General features: G+C 49.1%; 1 protein-coding gene across 1 annotated transcript in view; it reads left to right on the forward strand.

The window, feature by feature from the left end:
- The window catches only part of LOC121072794 (cat eye syndrome critical region protein 2), a 100,970-nt gene extending 80,502 nt beyond the window's left edge, over positions 1 to 20,468 (forward strand). The window contains exons 10-19 of the mRNA XM_040562754.1: positions 2,626 to 2,755; positions 3,046 to 3,083; positions 3,185 to 3,276; positions 3,548 to 3,674; positions 5,071 to 5,504; positions 6,727 to 6,855; positions 7,079 to 7,889; positions 9,997 to 11,380; positions 12,283 to 12,388; positions 12,653 to 20,468. Coding sequence (XP_040418688.1) covers positions 2,626 to 2,755; positions 3,046 to 3,083; positions 3,185 to 3,276; positions 3,548 to 3,674; positions 5,071 to 5,504; positions 6,727 to 6,855; positions 7,079 to 7,889; positions 9,997 to 11,380; positions 12,283 to 12,388; positions 12,653 to 12,658 — 3,257 coding nt within the window. The 3' untranslated portion in view covers positions 12,659 to 20,468. The remainder of the gene's footprint in view (positions 1 to 2,625; positions 2,756 to 3,045; positions 3,084 to 3,184; positions 3,277 to 3,547; positions 3,675 to 5,070; positions 5,505 to 6,726; positions 6,856 to 7,078; positions 7,890 to 9,996; positions 11,381 to 12,282; positions 12,389 to 12,652) is intronic.
- The last annotated feature ends 812 nt before the right edge of the window (positions 20,469 to 21,280 follow it).

Here is a 21,280-nt window from a genome sequence, read left to right on the forward strand (position 1 = left end):
ATCTGTTCCGTTAAATCAGTGCTACATTTTTCATCCATAGAAACAGCAGCTATCTGGGTAAGACTTTGGCTTCTTAACCACCTTTCCTTATTGCTTAATGGTTCTATGACTGTCAAGCATACCCTCTGTTAACACTTACTGTGATAGTTCTTATGATGGACAGAAAGTGATTTGAAAATGAAGTCATTTGTTTTGGTTGGTTCAGACTTGTTAAAGCTGGACATCCATTGACAGATTTTTAGGGTAACAAAGACTTTCCTGTATTTTGCCTTCTGCTTAGGATTTAACAATTTTGTAAGGTATTCTGTCGAGGGGTAATATGAAACACAGGGTGGAATATCTGTGCTCTCTGTGACTTTATCAGCACTTCACCTGCATCTTGGTTTTGGACTGTATGCCTGTTTTTAGATCACATTCCTCTTTCCAGTGTGGGATTTCACTTTCCTTCACTCCAATGCACACCCCAGTTAGGGACCCTCCTGCTGGGCCCATCTGGACTTTCCTGAATTTACAAGTTAAAGCAGCTTTCTAGATTTCTTCCAGAACAGCAGGTTAGAATCTTCCAGTTCTCTTCCAGATGCTGTTGTAACATTACCTCTCACATACATGACTTTCTATCTGTTTGAGGTACTCCTTTAGGGCATTGGTTAGCTTTCGGTATTTGGTGGCCTCTCAATCCAGGCCAACAGCATGGCAGCAAACTCTACCTTTAACATGCTGTATTAATTACTCCCTGTGGTACTGGGACCTGTCATAAATCCCAACTGAGCTCCAGCCTGGTAATGGGGTAGCACTTTGCAATTCCTGTCAGTTTACCACATCAGATGCTTGGCAGGCATTGATGGATTTCTAATATCCACGTGACCTTACCTCTTGGTTGCTGTTGGCATGATATTTTCCTCTTGCTGCCCAAGTCATTACCATATGTGTTTCTCAGCTTTTTCATTTAGGCATCCATAACAATGTCATCTAAGTGAGGTTAATTTTACTAAAGAAGCGTGCAATACTGAACTGTGCTTGGACTGACTGATAATCTCTGCTAACTGTAGTTTGATGTTAGACTTCTCCTTATTAAATGGTGTAACAGATGCTGATTTATGTCTGTACGACATCTTAAATGAAAGTCCCAACTTCAGGTGAAGCCCGGAGTCTTGCAACAGAAAATTTGGACTTTTTTTTTTTTTACCAATCTTTGATATATCTGGCTGTGGACCTCTCTGGAAAACATACACCTTGTAGCTATTGCTAAACAATATCCATTATCCTATTAGAGCATGCTTTCAGATGTGGGTATTGTTCCTGGAGTAAAACCATGACTTGCAGTGGTGCCATTGGTGACTCTGACATCTCAGGTTCCTTTCCAGAAGAGAAATCCATCACTTTTTTTGACTGGGCATGAGGTGTGGCTGTCAACTCCTCTTCAGGGAAGGAGTACCTGCATTTTCCTCAGTATCTACAGGAGAAGCATGGAAGGCTTTATTTAGCAGTAGAATGTCTATTTGAGTGGTGATTCTCTTGTAAGAGTAAAGACTAAATGCATACAGATAGGGTCATCCTGGAGATGCTCATTCCTAGTTTTCTTGTGCTCCTACTCCTCATCACAGGCTTTCTTTTGACTGGCAGAGTAGGAGAGCATATTAATACTGTTCTACCAGATCAGGTACTTCTCAACTCCATGTCATTGTCCAGAGATGGAGCCTCTGTTAGAGGATTTTGGCCAAGTCTCTCCAATCTTTCTTTCACTTGGGTGTTTCCCTGGTGTGGCCCTGTGGCCAATTTCCTGGGGTGTTACATCTATGACATCTCTCCTTGAGCTGCATTTTCACAGAATTCTGCTTCAACAGAAAGTTGGTACAGGTGTTTAGCAAGTCAAATGAATTCAGATTTCCTATAACAAAAAGGAAATGAGGTTCATAAGAGTCCATAAACTTTCTATTATGAAGCAATCTGTTAGCCAGCTGTCTGGTTGCAACCCACAGGTTATATTACTAACGTTGCTTCTTCCTGTCTCTCACCTCTTAAACCAAAGCTGTCCCAGTGGCCCTCCTGTGTGGTAGCTTGCTCTCTCTGGCTGCTGGCTGTGAAGGCCTACCTGAACAATCTTCCCAAAGCTAGCTGTGGTGATGGAGGATATTATTGACCCCAACTACTCATTGCCACCCAGCTGGTAAAAGTTCACCCTTCCTTCAGCACTGTTCTTCATCAACCTCAGTGCAAAACCAGCTGCCATGAGTTCACCTGGCTGAGGAATTATTGTGCCTTTTTGACAGCATGGGGACTGGTGGCAAGCAGATAAAGGATGGTAATTTAATAAGTCATCTCTTTCCATTTAACTGATCTATGCCTTGGTCTTTGCTTTGAACTTCTCTCTTTGTACCAAACCGTGGTCAGGAATTTGTCTGAAAGCTGGCATGGGGAGCATCTGCATCACAGTAATGCTCCAAAATCACTGATGGATTAGTCAAGGGAAAATGAAGAGGTGTGTTTGTTGTGTATGCTTAGATCCTCTAATTCTTTACAGAGAGTTCTTGAGAGCTGCAGGAGCTGTCTGAGTTTTTTCTGCAAGATGTTGTTGACGAGGAGTGCTGAATGGCTTTTTCTGCTTGTCTCCCCTTCCCGCTGCAGAGCGAGCCAGGAGGAGGAAGCTTCGTGAAGAGCGGGCCTGGCTGCTGGCACAGGGGAAGGAGCTGCCCCCTGAGCTTTCCCACTTGGATCCCAGTTCCCCTACCAGGGAAGAGCGAAGGACCAAGGATCTGTGAGTATACAGCTGGGCACGCAGCACACCCGTGCAGTGAAGCCTTTGTGGGGAGGGGAGGAGAGGAGTGTGGTCATTCACAGGAATGAGGAGGGATAAGTGAGGTTGGAGAGCAGCAAGGAGTAAGCTGAGAAACAACTGGATTTGGTCCACGCTAGAGGAGTGTTTGTGATGAGGCCTGTTTGTTAACTTCGTGGCACTGCATGTGGCATGGAAGGGAGGATGAGGTAAGAGGGAATGCCTTATATGTCCTAAGTCTCTGTTATTCACTGTTGTTCTTCCAATTACAGCTTTGAACTGGATGATGAGTTCACAGCCATGTACAAAGGTTAGTCCACCTGTCCCAGTTTTCCTCTTTGCATGACTTCTTCAAAGTGACACAGTCCCCCAGGCATGTGTGTGTAATCGCCTGTCTTTTGTTGCTACCAGTTCTAGATGTGGTAAAGGCTCACAAGGACTCTTGGCCCTTCTTGGAACCTGTTGATGAATCGTATGCTCCTAACTACTACCAGATCATTAAGGTAGGGAAAGCAGCCCAGCGTGCTTGACTGATGCTCTTTGTTGACTGGGGTGCAATTATTTGTAAGTGTTTTGAAGTTCTGTGAGCTGTGTTATCCTCACAGTCAAGCTGCAGTAGTCCCTTTGGGTGTAGGAAATGCAAGAAGAGAGGCTGCCCCTCAGGAGAGCAGCCTCTGCTCTGCATGCCTCTCTGTGAGGAAGCTAGTAATTTATGTACCTTTGTAAGTCCCATTGCTCTTGCTGTAACTCAAGGGAAGTTTTGTTGAATTTCAGGCCCCCATGGACATCTCTAGCATGGAGAAGAAGTTGAATGGAGGTCAGTACTGCACCAAGGAAGAATTTGTGGGCGATATGAAGACCATGTTCAGGAACTGTCTTAAGTACAATGGTGAAGGCAGTGGTAAGAGCAGTAAGATGCTAAGTTCATCTATTTCCAGTGCTGAGTTAAAGCAGGCACTGATCTCTACCTACTCACCAGAACTTGATTTGTGCTTACACTCTTTCAGGATATTTTTGAGAGGCTGGAGGAAAGCTCCTGAGTAATAAGGCCTGGGGATTTAGCCAGGTTTTTAGCACAGTTGTTATGCTGATACATGTGGCCTGTCATACTAAGGGACTCCCATGTTGATAGGTGGTGAAGGCAGGACATACAAAGAGAAGAAATTCCGTTTCTTTACAAGCTCATTCCTTTGTGTGCTTGCATGTGTCTGTGTTCCTTTGTCTCATGATATCTAACACATTTTAAAGAACATAAGAGTCTGGTCAGCCCCCAGTATTTGTTGAGTACCCCCAAAAAAAGTGAAAAATGAGCCACGTCTGTAGCCTTTTAGATGGAAAATGTATTTTTTAGGTTCCTTGGCTATTGAATGAATAGCATAAACCCACAAATGGGAAACCCTGGGTTTAATTGCCACACTGATTAAAATTCTGCACGTTGCTTAGGTAAGAAGTCACTCCCCATATGGTAGGTCACTGCTGCAGACCATGTCTCAACAGCACCGCTTTGAAAGTGAAAACAGAGCTTGTCACAGTGGGCCCTAAGTAAAAGCATTTCTGCACTGCCAGTGGGAGAACTCTGTTGTCCAAGGAACTTTTAGTTCAGTGGAAACAACTGGAAAGTCATTTGCTTCAAGCCTTTGTAATTGACACCTCTCGCATGTATTTTCCTTCTTATCCACCCCAATGAAAAGTAGGAGCCCCTCTGATCAGAACTGTCCTGTGGAAATGGCACAATTGTGACCCTGGTATTTGCAGTAGCTTTTGTCATGGTCAGCAAGTGCTTTAAAAACTGTAAATGGATAAATGATCTTTGCTGATTTTTCCTCTGTCTTGTAACATACAGCAGAAATTTGAACCAGTACAGCAAAAGCCTCTTGAACAGAATCAAATAACATTGCTGGAATTTAACGTTTCTTTTCTCAGCACTGCTGGCTAACAGTGCAGGACACACATCTCTGCAAGCAGAGGTGGTGTTTGCCGTAATGTAATTCTTGGTACTATTCTGGGATGTTAGGTTAATGCTGACTGTGCAAGCCATGCTGCTAATGGTACTTTGTCATGCCTGTGTGCCTGTCCTCTGGTGGGGTTACTGAACAAATCTGATGCTGCATTGCTTATTGAGTTTAAGAGTATAGACCAGTTGTCAACTAGTTAGGAACAAAAGTCCTCCCTGAAAAAAAAAATTGTGCGGAGAGATGATTTGCCTGTTGAAATGAGGAAAGTCTGGTGTTGCTTAACTGTTCCTCTCTGTAAGGCTCTGTTCTTGATGTTGCTGGGTGTGGTTTTTTTGATGGCAGAATATACCAAGATGGCTTACAACTTGGAGAGGTGTTTCCACCGAGCAATGATGAAGCACTTCCCTGGGGAAGATGGAGACACAGATGAGGAGTTTTGGATCAGAGAAGACGGGAGGCGGGAGAAGAGGAGCCGGCGGGCTGGTCGCTCCAGTGCTGGCAGTGTTTGGACTCGGTCACGAGACCCAGAGGGAACAGGCAAGAGGCAGCAGCGCCTGGAAAATGGAGGGAAACCTCCACCATATCGAGCTACTTCGAGGGCTCCCGCTTCCTCCTCCTCTTCCTCCTCCTCCTCCTTCTCCTCGTCCTCTGCAGAGGATCCAAGTGGCAACCCCATGCAGCCGCCTCGAGAAGTGGGCCCTTCCAATGGGCGAGGTTTCCCCCGCTCGCTGCAGTACAGCAGCATGCCCAGCCCTGTGCCACATCCCAGCCAGATGGTAAGGAGTAGTTTCTGCTGTTCATCAATCCTGCCTGTGGAGGGAGGCAGGGAGGGAAAAGGGAATTAAACTCTCTCCTGTGGAATCCCTACTTTGTGGCAAGGATCTTTTCCCAGAGATTGAGGGTCGGAGCTGTGGTTTCTCAAACTGAAACTTTTCAGCCCTTAAATTTAAACCAATACAGTTCAGTCTTACCTGGTCTTTGTGTAGTTGGCTGAGGAGACAGGATTGGAAATAACATACTCTACGTTAAGAGCAGCTGGAGCTAGAAGAGTAGCTACTTCTGTAACTGGAGGCTGTACTAGATCGCTACCACACTAGTTAGAAATGGTCTGCTAACATTTTTGACAGGCAAGTACCCATGTGTGGTTGGGCAGTCCTGGCTCCCCCAGTTCTTTCTTTCCCTGGAGAGAGGTACCCTATTGTGCATGTAAAGCAGTCACGTTTCCTCTTTTAACCTCCAGTTTATGATGCTGAACAAGCCAGCCTTCTTTTGTCTCAATTGTTTGCAGATGCCTGGTAACTTTGTGCCATCTGCATACTACTGCATTCTGTGCCTTGATATTTATAAAAGCAGTAAACAAAACCACACATAAGGCCACCCTGGGCTGCAGCAGTGACCTCCCTTTAGCCTGATGTTTCCTCTCCGAGGGCCACCTGTTCTGCCTCTTCTATGGGCTGTTCCTCACCCATCCTTTACAGTCTTTTCCATTTTAACCCATGATGTCTTGTGGTGTAGTGTGACAGCTGCTTTTCTGAGATCCAGGCTACTCCTCACTTTTTTAGCTGGAAATCAAACATTTTAGAGTGATTCTTGTGATGCAGATAGCAGAAGCCAGCAGGAGAGCTGGAGCCAGTAAGTATTTTGAAAGAAATCCAGCATGTTCCCCATTGTTCTGCTCACGTGCTCTTGTGGTTTGCTCCAAGGACAGGAATAAACCACTGTCCCCTCCAGTTGTCTTGCTTGCTTCCGAATAGCTGGGTGGTAGGTGAGTGTATCACAACCTGAGCTCAGGGATATATGATAGACTTTGGCAGGGGAGCCACGTCATCTTGTAGAAAGGCCTACAGGTTTTTCATGGTATCTCCAAAAAAAGCCTGTCTGTTCTTCTGTGTGGCTCTTTTGGTTTTGGCTTACCCCCTGCTTGAAGCAGCTCAGCTGCTTTTCTACATCTCACAAATGGGTTTATTTCTCCTTCCTTCACCCTTCCCTGTCCCCCAGAGACCAGCTGTACCAGGAACGTTTGGTCCCCTGCGCGGATCAGATCCAACAAAACTGTATGGCTCACCGCGAGTGCCAGAGCCCCATCCTGGAGACCCGGTTCAGCAGCACCAGCACTTTGCCATGCAGGTAATTAACAAACAAAAGCTTCCAGATATGCTGCTGTCTGCTTTCATAACAACAAAGCAAGGCACCCAGTGCCTTGCAGGTCCCCTCTGCTCCCCATGGTGTGGGGATGCCCCGATGGCCACAGCGGTGGCATTGCCTCTCCTCAGATCAACCTGCTGGCAAACCAGTGTCAGTCCTTCACCACCTCCCTCTCACTGCCACCCCTCTTTCTTTCCCTCCCCAGCCGGCCGTGGGACTGAGCGAGCACCGTGGGCACAGGCTGGCTGCCCCTGAGAAGCAGGTGTGTGCAGGGCCGACCCACGTCACCGGCCTCGGACCCCGTCCTGGCACCCTGCAGCTGGGGCGTGTGAGCGGCCCCCCTCCGGACACCGTCTACCCACCAGCCCAGTTCCAGCAGGGCTTCCTCCCTCCGAGGCACAACGGGCCTCCGGTGAGGCCACCAGAAGGCTCAGAGGTGCCCCCTGGACATATGTACCGGCCCTACAAGTATCTGAACCGCGGGCACCCGGCCCTGTGGAATGGCAGCCACAGTGCTGCCAGCCAGGGTGCTGTGGGGCCAGAGGAGAAGGCACCCATGGGGCCAGCGCCCTCGCTCCAGCCCCGTGCCATCAGCCATATGATGGAGCCCCGGGCCTTACGGCCTCCTCTGCCTCCCAGCCAGTGGACTGAGCAATCAAACTTCCTACCTCACGGGGTGCCTCCCTCAGGGTATATCAGACCACCCGGAAAAGCCGCAGGCCAGAAGATGCCACAGCCACCAGCTGCTCTGTTCGGGGGACCGGCTCAGGTTCAGAGGGGGTGCCAGGGTGGGGACTCGATGATGGACAGCCCAGAGATGATCGCGATGCAGCAGCTGTCCTCCCGTGTGTGCCCGCCGGGCGTGCCTTACCACCCTCGCCAGCCGCCCCCGCCACACCTCCCAGGACCCTTTCCCCAGCTGGCTCACGCTGCCTCTGCCGGCATGCCACCCCCCAAGCTGGTCATGGGGAACGGGAGCTCACAGGATCAGACCATGGAGCCGGAGAGCAACCAAGGTAACTCCCCATGGCACTGAGTAGAAGCCACCCAGAGGCTTCTCCCCAGTTCTTGCTGCTGCTGGGCTCTTTGTAGGACCTCAACAGAGAATGCAGCCTTGTGCCTGTCCTGAACACATCAAGGGTGCACAAGCAGCCACAGGGAGTGAGGAGCTATGCCCTGGGGTTGGGAGTTCACGCATGGTGGGTGGGTGTTTGTGAGGAGTTGGGGAACACCCCACAGTTTAGCTCTGCTGCTCCAGACTCTTGGGGTTCTAAGCTTAACTGTGTTGCAGATGCACAAAGCCTGTATCTGCAGACATGGCTTTATTTGGATTTGCACCACTAGAGAAGTGTGAAAGATGCTCTAACTTCCAGGCTCACTGGGGTCCATTTTAAACACTGGCTGAAGATCAGCAACAAAAGCAGGTTTTATTCTAGAAAAAGATTAAATTTTTGTTTAAATAGTTGTGCGGCACATAGTTTATACACATCTTTTTTTCCTTCAAATTCTAAATCAGAATATATTTTCTGCTCCAGCCATCACTTAGATTTTTCTAAGATTTTTCATGTTACTGTAACCTGCGAGAGGTCCCCTCCAGCCCACTTATGCCTGCAAGTTATCAGTTTGCCTTTGGGTGCACAGTCTGTAATGCTTCTAGAACTCACTTGGATTTAATATAAAAATTGAATCTGCAAAGAGTTAGGTAAGGAGAGAAGACATTATGCGAATAAATGGTTTAAATACACTTCCTTGAATATATGTCAATATGGCTTCTCCTCTGAAATGCACATGTGCCTTGTGAGCTTTACATCTCAAAATCTTCACAGAACAGGACTGCCAGAAAGGCACTGAAAAGTCATGTCAGTTCAGATGAGATGGCAGCGTGTCATGTGTGCCACCACAAGTTTCTTTCTAGTTGAATTTCATTCATTCTAGCTGGTAAACTAGAGATCAAAAAAAAAAAACACTTCAAACAAACCTAAAGTAGAGACCAAAAAAAAACTAGAGATCAAAAACAAATTTTTTCATTAATTTTAGCTGGTAAACTAGAGATCAAAAACCTTGTATCTTTTATCGATCCCTTGTGTGCCTTGGACTAAGAGGAAACTCTTTCCTTGTGTGGCATTGCTTAAAACTCATTATCATTTAACTGTGCTGGATATAGAACAGAGACTGCAAGAGGACATTGAGTGATTACAGGGCAGAGTGGCCGCATCTCCAAATCACAGTTGGTTAAAATATGGCTGTGATCAGCTTCACAGTACCTTGCTGTGTGGTAGTGCTTTTGCCCAACTGTGGGCAAGCAGGCTTTGTGGACCAGAAGGGGGGGCAACACAGTGTAAAGTCAAAAAAGCCCTGTCTCTTAGCTTGCTCTCGTGTGGATTCTGCAGTATTTCCCAAAGCTGCCTCTCCATGGGGCAGCCTCTGTACACCCATGTGTCAGAGCAAACCTGCATATGCCACGTTTCTCTGGTGGAAGTGGTTTGCAAACTACAGTGGGGCTGTATCTTAATGGAAATCATAAGGATTCTGTTCACATGCCCCATCTTTTTAAGAGAGGTGTGCAACCCTGTGAGTAACTTTTAAAAGAGCTCTTTCAAAAGATCAGCCAACTTTGCAAAGTTTGGAATTGCTATGGGTCTCTGAAAGAGCAACTCTGTGTTGGCTGTAGAAGGGGACTACAGCCCCACAAAGCCCACAGTTAGCATGATGCTTTGCTCCAGCCATCTTGTGAAGAGGTCTGAGTAGAGGATGGGATGTTGTAGGCTTTGGAGTACTTCAAAGTCTTTGATGGAATCAGCTTCTTGGTTTAGAAAGTCACTCCTCTTCTTTTGAATAGTTCAGCAAGATGGGGTACTTTCTCCATCCTTTCTCCATCCAAATGTTGGAAATTTATCAGGGCTGGGACTTTGTGTCAGCAGCCAAAGTGGAGAGAGACCCAGCACGACTGAGGCTGCTGTTCTTGCTGTCAAAAGGAGATGGTAGGAGGTTGTTTTGGCACATCTGGCTAAGCTACCAGGAGTTACTCTGGCAAATTTGCCTTGGGTGAGCATGCATGTGGGGTGGGGAGGGCTGACGTGCAAAACAAGACCAGCACCTGATGCTTCCCCCCTCTCTTTCCAGTGGAGCCACAGGCGGGCGTGGAGGAGAAGGCTCAGTGCATCGGCATTCCCGACGGGGCCTATGCCAAACTCCTACCTCATCCCAAGCCACCCCTGCCCATGGAATGCACCCGACATGCCTTGCCCCCAGAGGAGGGGGACAGCTCCGGCCTGAAGAGCGACCTGAAGGCAGGGCAGAGCAAGGGTGCCTGGTCGGCTGAGAGCAGCTATGCTGGCCCACAGGGCTGCGTGAGGGACCTGGCGCCCGCCTCTGAGCAAGGGGGGCCCGTGCCCGAGAACGGGGCAGCGGGTGAGGGGCCGGCGGAGGGGAAGGGGCTGGCCGCCAGCCTGATGGAGAAGCCCCTCTGCGGCGGGGGGAAGGCTTTGCCCGAAGCAGCCGTGCCTTGTATGGGGCAGGGCACTGGCCTCCCCACCATGGACACCAGTGCCGTGGGGGCTGCCCCCAACCAGTTCCACCCTCTTTACATGCCTGGTCTGGAGTACCCCAATTCGGCCGCACGGTACCACATCAACCCAGGGCTGCAAGGCTTCAGCCCGGTGATGGGCGGGAAGCCTCCCCCCGTGTCCCACCCACAGCATTTTCCTTCGCGGGGCTTCCAGCCGAGCAATGCCCACCCCGGGGTCTTCCCCCGCTATCGGCCCCACCAGGGCATGCCCTATCCCTACCAGCCCCAGCCTCAACCTTCCTACCACCACTACCAGCGACCGCCCTACTACGCCTGTCCGCAGGGCTACTCGGACTGGCAGAGGCCTCTGCACCCCCAGGCCAGCCCCAGTGGTCACCCGCCCCTGGCCAGACCCCCGTTCTCCGACAGGGGGAATGTGAGCAGCTTGCAGGGCTGTGAGGCACTGAGTGCTGCCCTGGCTTCTCCCAACCGCATGGACATAGCGAGTGCCAAAGAGGTTTCTCCGAGCGACGGGCAGGATCTGGGGCCTGAAGATGAGAAGTCTGAGGAATCTCAGGAGCGGCCAGAGAGTCCCAAAGAGTTCCTTGATTTGGACAACCACAACGCGGCCACGAAGAGGCAAAGCTCAGTGGCAGCGGGAGAGTTCCTCTACGGAGCTCCCCCGCCTCACCTGGGTTCGGGAATGGGATTTGGGCCATCGGCTTTCCCTCCCCACGGGGTAATGCTACAGACTGGCTCTCCCTATGCATCCCGGCATCCCGCCAGCCATTTCCAACCCAGGACATATGGATCGCCCATGAATGCCCACCTGTCTCATCATCATCCAGCCTCTGGCCAGGCCAACGGCCTCTCTCAGGAGGGACCCCTGTACCGCTGCCGGGAGGAGAACATAGGTCACTTTCAGGCCTTGCTGATGGAGCAGAGAGGCAGTGGAGGTGGCATGGGGGGGCCACCCCAGGACTTGTATAGATCATCGGGGTAAGAGCGTGTTTTCTGTGAGAAGGCAAGGTGGGAGGGGGCGATGCCTGGGTAACAATGTGTGCTGGGTATTCTTGAAAGGCCCAGGCTGAAGTCGGAGGAGCTGGCAGGTGCTATGAAAGGCTAACAGGTTACTCTTAGACTCTTGGAGTAAGAGGTCCCTTAGACCTTTCTGGGAAACGAAGAGAGTCTTGCTGCAGCTTTTTAAAACACACAATTTTAGCCAGATCATGGAGATCTGTTAGCCTCTCTTGTCCATCTCCACACCAGTGCTTTGTTTTATCTGACAGTATTTTGTTAATGTGTTGTCCAGTGTTGTGCATCCCTTAATCAAAGGGTCTCATACTATTTTCTTTGCAAGAATTTTGTTACATCTTTCTCATAGTGCAACAGAGTACCTAACTGAAGTGGAAGTTAGCCTCTTGTTATGAACTCCTCTACTTTAATGTCACCCTCTTCTTTCTTTGCCCTTCCTCTCTGTCTCGTATTTCCCTTAAAGAAAATCAATTCTCATAGAGATTTTGCATATTATGTTTTATTCCCAAAAGGAAAATTTTGCTACTTCAAAAATTCCTTGTTCAGACTTCATAAATGTGCTTCAGCTGTTACTGTTTTGCCATAGTTCCATCATGACTTGAGCAGTAAATCTTGTAAGGCAGACATGGAGAAAAAGGACCCAAAGGACTTTTCTCCTAGTGTTCTAGTGTTGAGGGGTTACAGCTGTGTCATTGAGGGAGGGGGACAGGAATTAACGTTTGTGTTTGGGGGGGAAGCCTTAAAAAAGAAACATGCAAAATGCGTACTTGTATGTGAAAGTTGTGTGTGTATGCATTCGGTCAAGTAGATGAGGTTTGCTCTTGATGTTCATGTGCTAAAACTCTCTCCATTCAACCTGGCTCCAGAATGCAAATGCATCAGGCTCAAGTTCCCTTCCCGAAGATGCCTACAGCAACCATGTCCCGGGAAGATCTGACGCCACAAAAACCATCAGCATTGCCTCTGGATCAAGTAAGGGTCACCAAGGAGAGTAGGGCTCAGATGAGAGCCTTTTTCCTTTCTGACAGTTAAAGGACTAAAATATTTCCTAAGAGTGGGAAGCATTGGAGGAAGCTGGGAAGTGAGCTCACTGTTAGGTAGAGGAATTGGGGATGTCTCTGTAAAACGCAACCTGGGCTGACAGTGCTAGCTTTGAAGTAATTGCATGAAATCGTGAGACTGTTCCGTCCTAAAGCTGCCAGTTAAAGTCTCCAACTCTTCTTCTTCCTTTTCTAGAGCTAGTCCAAGGAAGGAAGGACCTCAAGAAGACGAAAGCCACACGTGATTTGGACAAGGGGGAGGAGGGGCAGGCCTTCCTCCCACCCTCCCCTCACCCAAGCAGCACGTAGCTTCTCAGGTCGATGGAGCATGGTGCCACGGCGGCTTTTGTGTTGGAAACCTGGAGCGGTGCAGGGCCCCAGCCGGCCGAGCAGCTGGCTCGCCACCACAGGGCGAGCATCGCCAAACTAGTGGCTTTCCGTGACCGAAGACTGCGTCTCGTTCAGGGTTTGAGGGATTTTTGGGGTGGGGAGGGCGGGGGTGGGGGCTGAAACTTTCATTGACTGCTAAACTCAGGTATATTTTTCAGGGTGGAAGAGGACGATGATGGAATTTTACTTGTAGTATTAACGTGTGTGTTTTGGAGCTGGATCCAGTTTACAGAATTTAACCTGTTGCCTTTTTAAATAAATTTCTGTTGTTGGTGAATGTATTGTACATAATGGGGGAGGGGGTGGGCCCAGCTTGTAGTGGGCTTAGCACTGGAGGAATCCTTAACTGTTTACAATCATATCACACTGAAATCTTTCAGGATAAGGGTGAGGGTTTCGTGGGAGTGGGGAGAGGTGAGGGAACATGCAATGGATGACTTGCTGTCCTCTGCAACTGAGACACCAACTGGTAATTGTTTGACTGAATAGCAGGAATTGCTCAGGGGCATAACACGTCGTCCTCTTTCTCTTCTCCTCTTCTTCCTTCCCCTCTCACCCCTGCCTCCACCCCTCTGGATCCAGGGCCTGAGTGCACTTCCAGCTCCCTGTCATCGTGGGGGAACAAGGAAACCAGGACCAGGAATTGAAACCAGGACAGGACACTCATGGCATTGTCCCTTCTGTTAGCGTAGTACCCTCCTCCCTGCCTTTCTTGTAGGAGTAATTTATGCTCTAGAAAACAGAAAATGGCACAATTGGTCATCTTAGACTTCTTTCAGTGAAACCAGTGCAGCTGGGTGTGGAGCAGCACCTGTCCAGCAGAACAAATGTGCAGATCTGTACCTCTCCCTGCCCGAGGAGGGGAACCAAGTCCCTCCTTTCTTTCTCTTTCCTTGCCTATTTTCACCACTTAGCAGCAGCAAAGCAGAAACCACACCAGGATTCCTGACAGCTCTCAGTTGCTTGTGAAAGTAGGAGCATAAGGCTGCTTTGGGGGATGGTTTGTTTGCTAGTGTGAGCTGTTTGTTGGCCAGCATAGTTGGGCTTGGTGTTTACAAGAAGCCAGTGATTCAGAAAGCACTGATTTTGAAATCAGATGTTGAGGTGGAATAGCTTGGGCAGTGAGTGATGAGAGAGCTGTGTGCTTGAGTTGAGTCAGTTTACCTCCATTGTTTTTGATGTTGCAGCAGCAAGTACCACGGGGCCAGTGGCAGCTTCCATCAAAGGCAATACTTGGTTTGCAGGCACTTTTCACCAGCAGCAGCACTGCACGGGGAACGCCTCATTGACAAATCAGTTCAGTATTTCTCCAGCTATTTATCCATATCTTGAAACTAGCACAGCTGAATATTCTTGGGGGAGCCGGGGTAAAGCAAGATGGAGTTGCTACACTGTAAGACTGGGCAGCAAGGTCTGTTGGACCAGAGCCCTAGTGCAGGCTGGCTCTGGAAGGACAGCGTTGTATATATATAGTTAAGAAGGACGTGCCAATGTGCTGGCCATATTGTGCTTGCAGGAGCACAAGTGGCAGCGGAAGTGAGCACGTGAGGACAAAGCAGTATGCCCTTTGGTCAGCAGTACCAGCCAGGGGAAGGTTTTATTCTCCAAGTTTCTGGAGAATTTTTGACTGCTCCATCACCTTGGATGGTGCTTTCACCCCTATTAACTGGATTGCACTAGCATGCACGGCCACACCACCTTTGTCCTGCTGTGTATATCGACCATGTGCTGGCACAGTTGTTCGAGCAAATGGTAGGTAGCATCTGACTGAGCCATTACTCCTTCTGTCCTCAGCTTCTGGAAACACAAAAGGCCTAGAAGATGAGAAATGATCTTTCTTGAAAAAGAAAGAGGAAAGACTGATATATTAGTGCCACCCTTACAAATGAGTCTCAGTCCCTGTTGCTACAGTTTTGCCTCTGATGAGCTGTGTAGAGCCAAGGCATTTTCCAAGCCTGAGAGGAGTTAAACTTCTTCATGCTAGTCCCACAAATGTGTTTATAGATTCACTTCTCCTTACTCACTGCTGCAGCTAGCCTGTGAACTACAGCTGCTCTCTGTTCAGTCCAGTGAGTTGCCTGGCTTAGCAGGCTCCTGCCAAAAAGAAGATTTCAGCATAATGTCAATTACTTTACTAAAAGGAGATTTTTTTTCCCTGTTAGTGTTCATCAGTCAGGGAACAGCTGTCACTGGTGGATTGGTATAAACTGGAATAGATAATCCTGAAGGTTGTCCTTGGAGTGAGAAGCTGGTAACTGCTCTACCTGGCCAAGAACTATGCTGTGGCTGATCTGAGTTTGTCCCAGATCTGAGGGTCTACTGCTGGCTTATCAGTTGGCAGTGGATTTTCAGAGGGGCCCCAGCTGCTAGGAAATGCAAGTCTGGGTTTAGCCTTTCCTTCACTGAAGCAGTAATAGGTATTTATGAAAAGGCATGCAAGTATAACTGCTATTCAGGCCAATAAACCTGGGACAAATGAGAAAACTATTGCATCTCTTTTTCAAGCAATCTTTACTTTATTTGGTTCGTTTTCACTAAAAACGGAAGAACTGTGAAATATAGCTTGTAGCAAAGTATTTGAAATTCTGGAAATGTGAACATAGATTCTGCAAACAACCCTTGCCATACTTCAGCCTGTGTCTTCTGTATCACGGACAGCTACTCAAATATTTGAAGTGCCTTTCAGCTCGTTGTCAGCTTTGTGGAACAGGAGGTTTTGAAGCTATACAAAATGAACAAGCCAAAGCACTCTTGGTCTTCAGCTGGAACCAGCACTGAAAACATGCTTCTAGTGGTCATGGCATTTGGATGAGTACCAACCCTAGATCAAAACAGGAGGAATAAGAAAGGCAGGAATTGCTTGTGGCCTGTGCAGAGAGGGTAGTGGAGTGTTAGACAACGATAGATACTGTGAGGATCCTACGTGGAGTATGAGATGTGAAGGTATAGTCCCTTACCTGACCTAATGGAAAACCGGGGAGGAGGTGACTTGCAGAGGGTAGGTGAAACGGTAGTGAAACTGACTCCCTCCCCTTGGGAGGTTTTCTAGGTAAAAGGCTTTTGATGTAGTTGGTAATTCTTATTAAAGCGACTAACAAGCTGCTATTGGGAGGACACATGGTTTGTATTAGAAAAGTACTAATGTAGCGTAGGGGGAACTATGGCTGGGCTGTGGGGACATCCTGGGGACAGGGCATGCTCAGATCAAGAGCTGCTTGTGGAACCTTAGCTCTGAGTTTCCAGACTTTCAAATGCTTTGTTCATAAATGTTTTGTGGGTTTGTTTTTTTTGGTTTGGTTTAGTTGATTTTGTTTGTTTGTGATTTTGTGATGACATTGAGGCATCCCCCAAAAATGAGAGCTCTATCTCGCTAGGTACAATCTGAACAAACCACTGAAAATTTGCACCCCTCAAATCCCCCAGGGACTGGGAGCAGATAGCTAAGGTAGAACAAAAGCAAAAGTACCCGGAGAGAAGCAGAAAACATGAATTTCATTGTTTATGGTTTCCTAACCTATGCTGTGCAGGATGATTTGTAGATATTGTGAAAGAGACAGGTTTAAGTAGAGATTTAGAAGAGAGGAATGGCAGCCCTTTAGGCACAGGATGGTACTTTTTTCCCATAAGTTGGTGTTACAGTGCAGGAACAAGGGAACTGCGTTTTAAAATATCCTTGCTTTTGACTGTTGTATTTGCATCACTCTCTCAAATAACATTTTAACAGAATATAGAGATATTCTGGACTCTGATTGGAACCCCTCTTTCTCATCCCCCAGCGTTGTTGTAATATAGTATATTACCAGTTGGACCCTTTTCAGAAAGCATACTGAGCTAGTGACTTTGCAAAGTTTCCTTACTTTTCCCATATGGAGGATGTGTTTTGCTGTAATTATGGATATACATGTTAAACAAGGCTGTATAATAGGAAGAACAAATACGATGCCGAGCATGCCAAAAGTTCCCAGTATTCCCAGAGCAGCTTTGTACTTGTCTTCTGGCTTTTCAGCCTCTCGCTCTTCCCACCACCTCTGTCTTTGCGAGTGGCGTGTGGTGTTCACAGGCTCCCTGGGTGCTCGATTGTCATTATAAATGCCATTGTATAAGCTTCCCCTGGGACTCTGGTGGCTTTTGACATCTTGAGCACTACAGACCCTGGCAATTCAACTAAGTATTTTAAGAAGGTCAGTAGCTCAGGCTTCACAGTGATTTTTAGCTGTGTCCAGCAGAAGCTTGCAGTTTATAAATTCCATGGTGTGACCCACCAAACCACTTGGTAGCAGTCCAAGACACCGGTCTGCAATGAGGAGGACAAAAGAGGAAAGTAAATTTGAAGTTTCAAGGCCCAACTGGCTTGATTTGTGACTCTGAAGTACATGAAGACACTTTTCTTGGAAGAGCTTCTAATTCCTTCTCGTCTGCCAAATGCCTTTCCCATGCAGACTTTCTGAAGCAAATCTCCTGTGTATATTTTTGTAAGTGTGGTTTCTCAGGGTCTTGGAGAGCTATCAGCTTGATGTCTTATCTGAAAGCTAGTCACAGAGGCTGCCTTTCATTCTGCTGACTGAGGCAGTTTCCCTGCAGCTCCTTTCTCTTTACACCCCAACACTTCTCCATTTAAAATGAAAGTATAATTAGACAACGACCTGCATTTTTCTCTTCTGCTGATCTCTGTCAGTCTTCAGTGCATCTCTGCATGGAGCCAGGGTTATTGCTTTGCTCTCTGTGGCTTTGCTCGGTGTTTGTTTCCCAAGGAGACGCCTCGGTGTTGCGCTGTGGAGTTTTGGAGAAGGTGCCGCAGTACATGAGGGGAAGCAGAGGAGTCGGCTCTGGCAGAATTCCTGTTTTGCTTTAAGGCCGGTGCTGGTGGTTGAACAGCAGGTGTGTGAGTGCCGTATCCTTTCTGCACGGCCGAGGTTGAGATAGCAGGCTATGAAAGTGGTGTTGCAGCTGCAGGCCATGTGACAAGCTTTAAGAGCATGTGCTTATTGTAACCAAGAAAGCATCTCAAACATTGACCTTCCAGCCTTTCCCCATCTGTACCTGTTTAACATACAGATGGGGGTAGAGCACACTCTGGCTTGGCAGGACCCCTGCCGCCCATGCGGAAGGAAAACGCTTTTAACCAGCACATAATGAACTAAGCGTTCTGGTGTTCACTCTGCTGCCCACCTCCCTCCAGCACACTGCTCTGAAAAGGCGTTGGGGGGACCCTTTGGATAGGAGCTGCTGGGATGGCAAGAGCAAAGCTCAGTCTGCCCCTAGAGAAGATAATTCAGGATGGTTGTATGTATTTGAAGCTAGGAGGTAACATCCAAATGCTCCTTCGAAGCGCAGGAGTAGTGAGCTGCGTGATGCTGTGCCCTTCTTGGCTGCTGTCCTGCCTTTGCTCACATGCGGTATTTGAGAGACCATGGAGCGCTTTGTGGTTTTACTGCAGCTGGCCTTGTATTCACTTGGGTTTTTTCTCCTTATTCTGCAATGGTGGCCTAGATTTCTTTTGGAAAAAGTCTTCCTCTTTTTGAAAAGTAGGATATCAGAGGACAGTGCATCCAGGAGCCAGTGAGAGAGAGCTACATCTAGCAGTGGAAGAGGGGACGAAGGACTAATTAGGGCTAAGGAATAATTGGGATTGTCACCGGTTCTAGCAGGTGCCTCTGTCCTTTGCCTCTTTATTTGGAAACACATGGCTCACTGGCAGAAAGGTAGGAATTGGAAAAATCTAAGTAGAAGTGACACTTAGTGACGCTTATTAGTGTGTGGGCAAAATTCCATTGCGGTGGACAAAGTTGAGCCAGGTGGCTGTGACAGGCTCCTTTGGCCTTCAGACGAGTGAGGGGCAGCAGACACCTCATGCATCGAGCACTGCCTAGCATGTCAGAGGAGCCACCTCCCCTTCCCAAGCTAGTCAGGCAGCCACAGGAGCTTGGGCCTCAGCTTTTACTCCGGAAAGTCCTCTGGTCGCCCTTCGTGTCATGCTCCGACGTTTCCCCTCTCCTCGCTTTCTTCCCCTCTGCTCGCTTTGCTGCGGTCAGTGGCTGTCAGATGCGGAGCTGAGAGCTCGCTGTCCAGGGCAGGGCAGGCGGCTGAGCTTGCCAGCTGTCTCTGCATATGCATGTAGGAAGCAGGCGGGGAGCACACGTTGCCCTCCTTGTGACGTGAAGGTGTCCTCGGTGGCTAAGCAGCGTTCCCCTGCGTGCGCCCGGGGTTCACCACCCTGGAATGGCGATGTCTGTCCCCCTGCCAGCACAAGGACCTGCTCCCGGCCCTGCTGCGGGGATCCCGCGTGCAGTGGCGCTGTGGCACGGGACCCTGCCATGTCTACCTCCAAGGTGGCTTTGGTTAAAAATACACACTGTGTACAGCCCTGAAACCTGTTACCTCTCTTCCTCGCTAGCTCAACAAACACTGCTGCCTGATTTTCCTGAGCAATAATAATGTGCAGCGGTGCAGCTTCGACCTTCCCCTGCTGTGTCAGGGAGAGGACGGCCATAAAATGCGCTGCGGGACTCCCGAGTTCTCTGGGGGAGCAAGGTGCTTCCCGTTGCCTTCCCAGTGGCTGTCAGGTTGATTTAGGTGGCCAGGAGAGAGCCGGTCACTCTCCTGCGGGTGGGAAGGGAGCAAGCTGGAGCTGAGCCTTGTCCGTAGCCTGGGTTCAGAGCAGGTAGGAGAGGGGTGGGCGCACCCCGGAGCGACCCACTGCTGTTTGACTTGGCGCTGGGCAGGAGGCAGCGGGCGCCTGTGCCACTACGTCTGTTCTTCTGCAGTTGGGTGGTGATGGGTGGTTGGGTTTGTTGTTTTTGTTTTGTATTATTGTAAGTTTGTAAAGAATGTAATCTGTCTGTCAGGGGCTTGAGGAGGAAATGGGGGCCTTTCTCGTTCAGGGTGAGGCTGTTCTTACATTGCTGTGGGTTTTGTTGCTGGTGGGGAGGGGCCCAGCAGCCACGGGGGAAAAAGCTTGACCCCATCAACTGATCGCAGCTATCCCAGGGCACCAGGAGGGTGAGCAGGCGCTGCAGCAGAGACGAGTCCCCCCAAGCTGTGAAAACCACCCCTGCCTGCATCCTTCGGCGGGGGGGATCTGCCCTGGGGTCATCTTCTGGCTGCTGGGACGTCACGCCCGAGGGCTGGTCCTGCTCATCTTCGGCTCAGGTAGAAACCCGGCTTGCCAGCTGCCCGTGCTGCTGAGCCAAGAAAAGGCCAGGTTGGGAGGCGCACATTTCTGCATGCAAGAACAAATTTGGGCTGGAGCTGCTGCCCCTGCCATCACCCTGCTCCTTGCTCTCACCCCCTGCCTCCCTCCCCGTCCCGTAGAGCACAGTGTCAGGGATCCTCTTCTCTCTCCTGCTGCTGCAAAGTTGTGTGAACTTTCCTGGTCAATACTGGAAAGGGGAATGCTATTTATTTTTATATTGTGTATATTTTGTCTTGGTCTGCTGATTACCTTTGTTCCCCAAGAGCGACAGTTACCTCAATAGTTAGTTTAATACTGTGTGTTGGGTAATTTTTTTAAAGAACTTTTTTAAAAGCTTGATCCTTGGAGGTCTGTAGATTTTATTTCCATATGAATTGGTTATTTTGTATAAAGTACATTCTTAAAATAGCGATCACCCTTGCTGTGCGTGTGTTTTCTTGTCTCTGGGATGTCCTCCCTCTTCCTTTGCAGGGGGGATTGGAGAGGGGTGGGAAGGGAACACAGAGGTCTTTTTCAGAGAGACAAAGCCCTGGGCTGTGGTCAGAGGTAGTCGGACCACCTGAAACCCATCTACAGGAGAGCACCTGGGAAGCTAATTGGGATTGCTTCCCCTTCTGAAGCACAGCTGTCTGCCTACCAGCAGCCCGGCTGTGGGAACGAGGCGGTGTCACTGGTTTCCCACAGGTGCCCTGCGCTCACCCCGCAGCCTCTCTTCACTTTAATAAGGGCGACTGCCCCGGGGTGAAGCCCATGGTGTCACGCTGCTGTGAAGGACGAACTGATCGAGCTGGTGTGGTTCCCTTTTGTGCTGTTTCAGTGCCAGGCAGGGTAGGGGATGGAGGCCCTCGGGGGCCGTCAGAGGAGCGGGAAGCTGCCTGAGCCTATGGCCAGCTCCGCATCCCTATGGAGACCATTTGCAGTTTAATAAACCTCCTGTGTGAAATGTGGCAGTGGCCGCAGCCCTCTGAGCAGAGGGGCACTGAGAGCCGACCCAGCCCTTTCTCACAGGGGTTTCGGCACCAAAACCAGGACCTGGCTGTGCTGCTGCAGGCGGCTGCTGGAGGTGCTCGGGGGTGACTTGCACTCGGCTCCTGCTCAGCTGCTCCCTGAATAAGTGGCTCCGTTTTGCTGATCCAGCAGCTTTTCATCAGGGCAAAATTAATGTGATTTCTTTCAAAGTTGGTGCCAGCAAATGTGGAACAGGGGATGGATGGCAGAAGGCGGGGGCACGGGGGCTCCCGG

The sequence above is a fragment of the Cygnus olor genome, chromosome 1, assembly GCF_009769625.2.
Source record: "Cygnus olor isolate bCygOlo1 chromosome 1, bCygOlo1.pri.v2, whole genome shotgun sequence".
Classification (NCBI taxonomy): Eukaryota; Metazoa; Chordata; class Aves; order Anseriformes; family Anatidae; genus Cygnus; species Cygnus olor.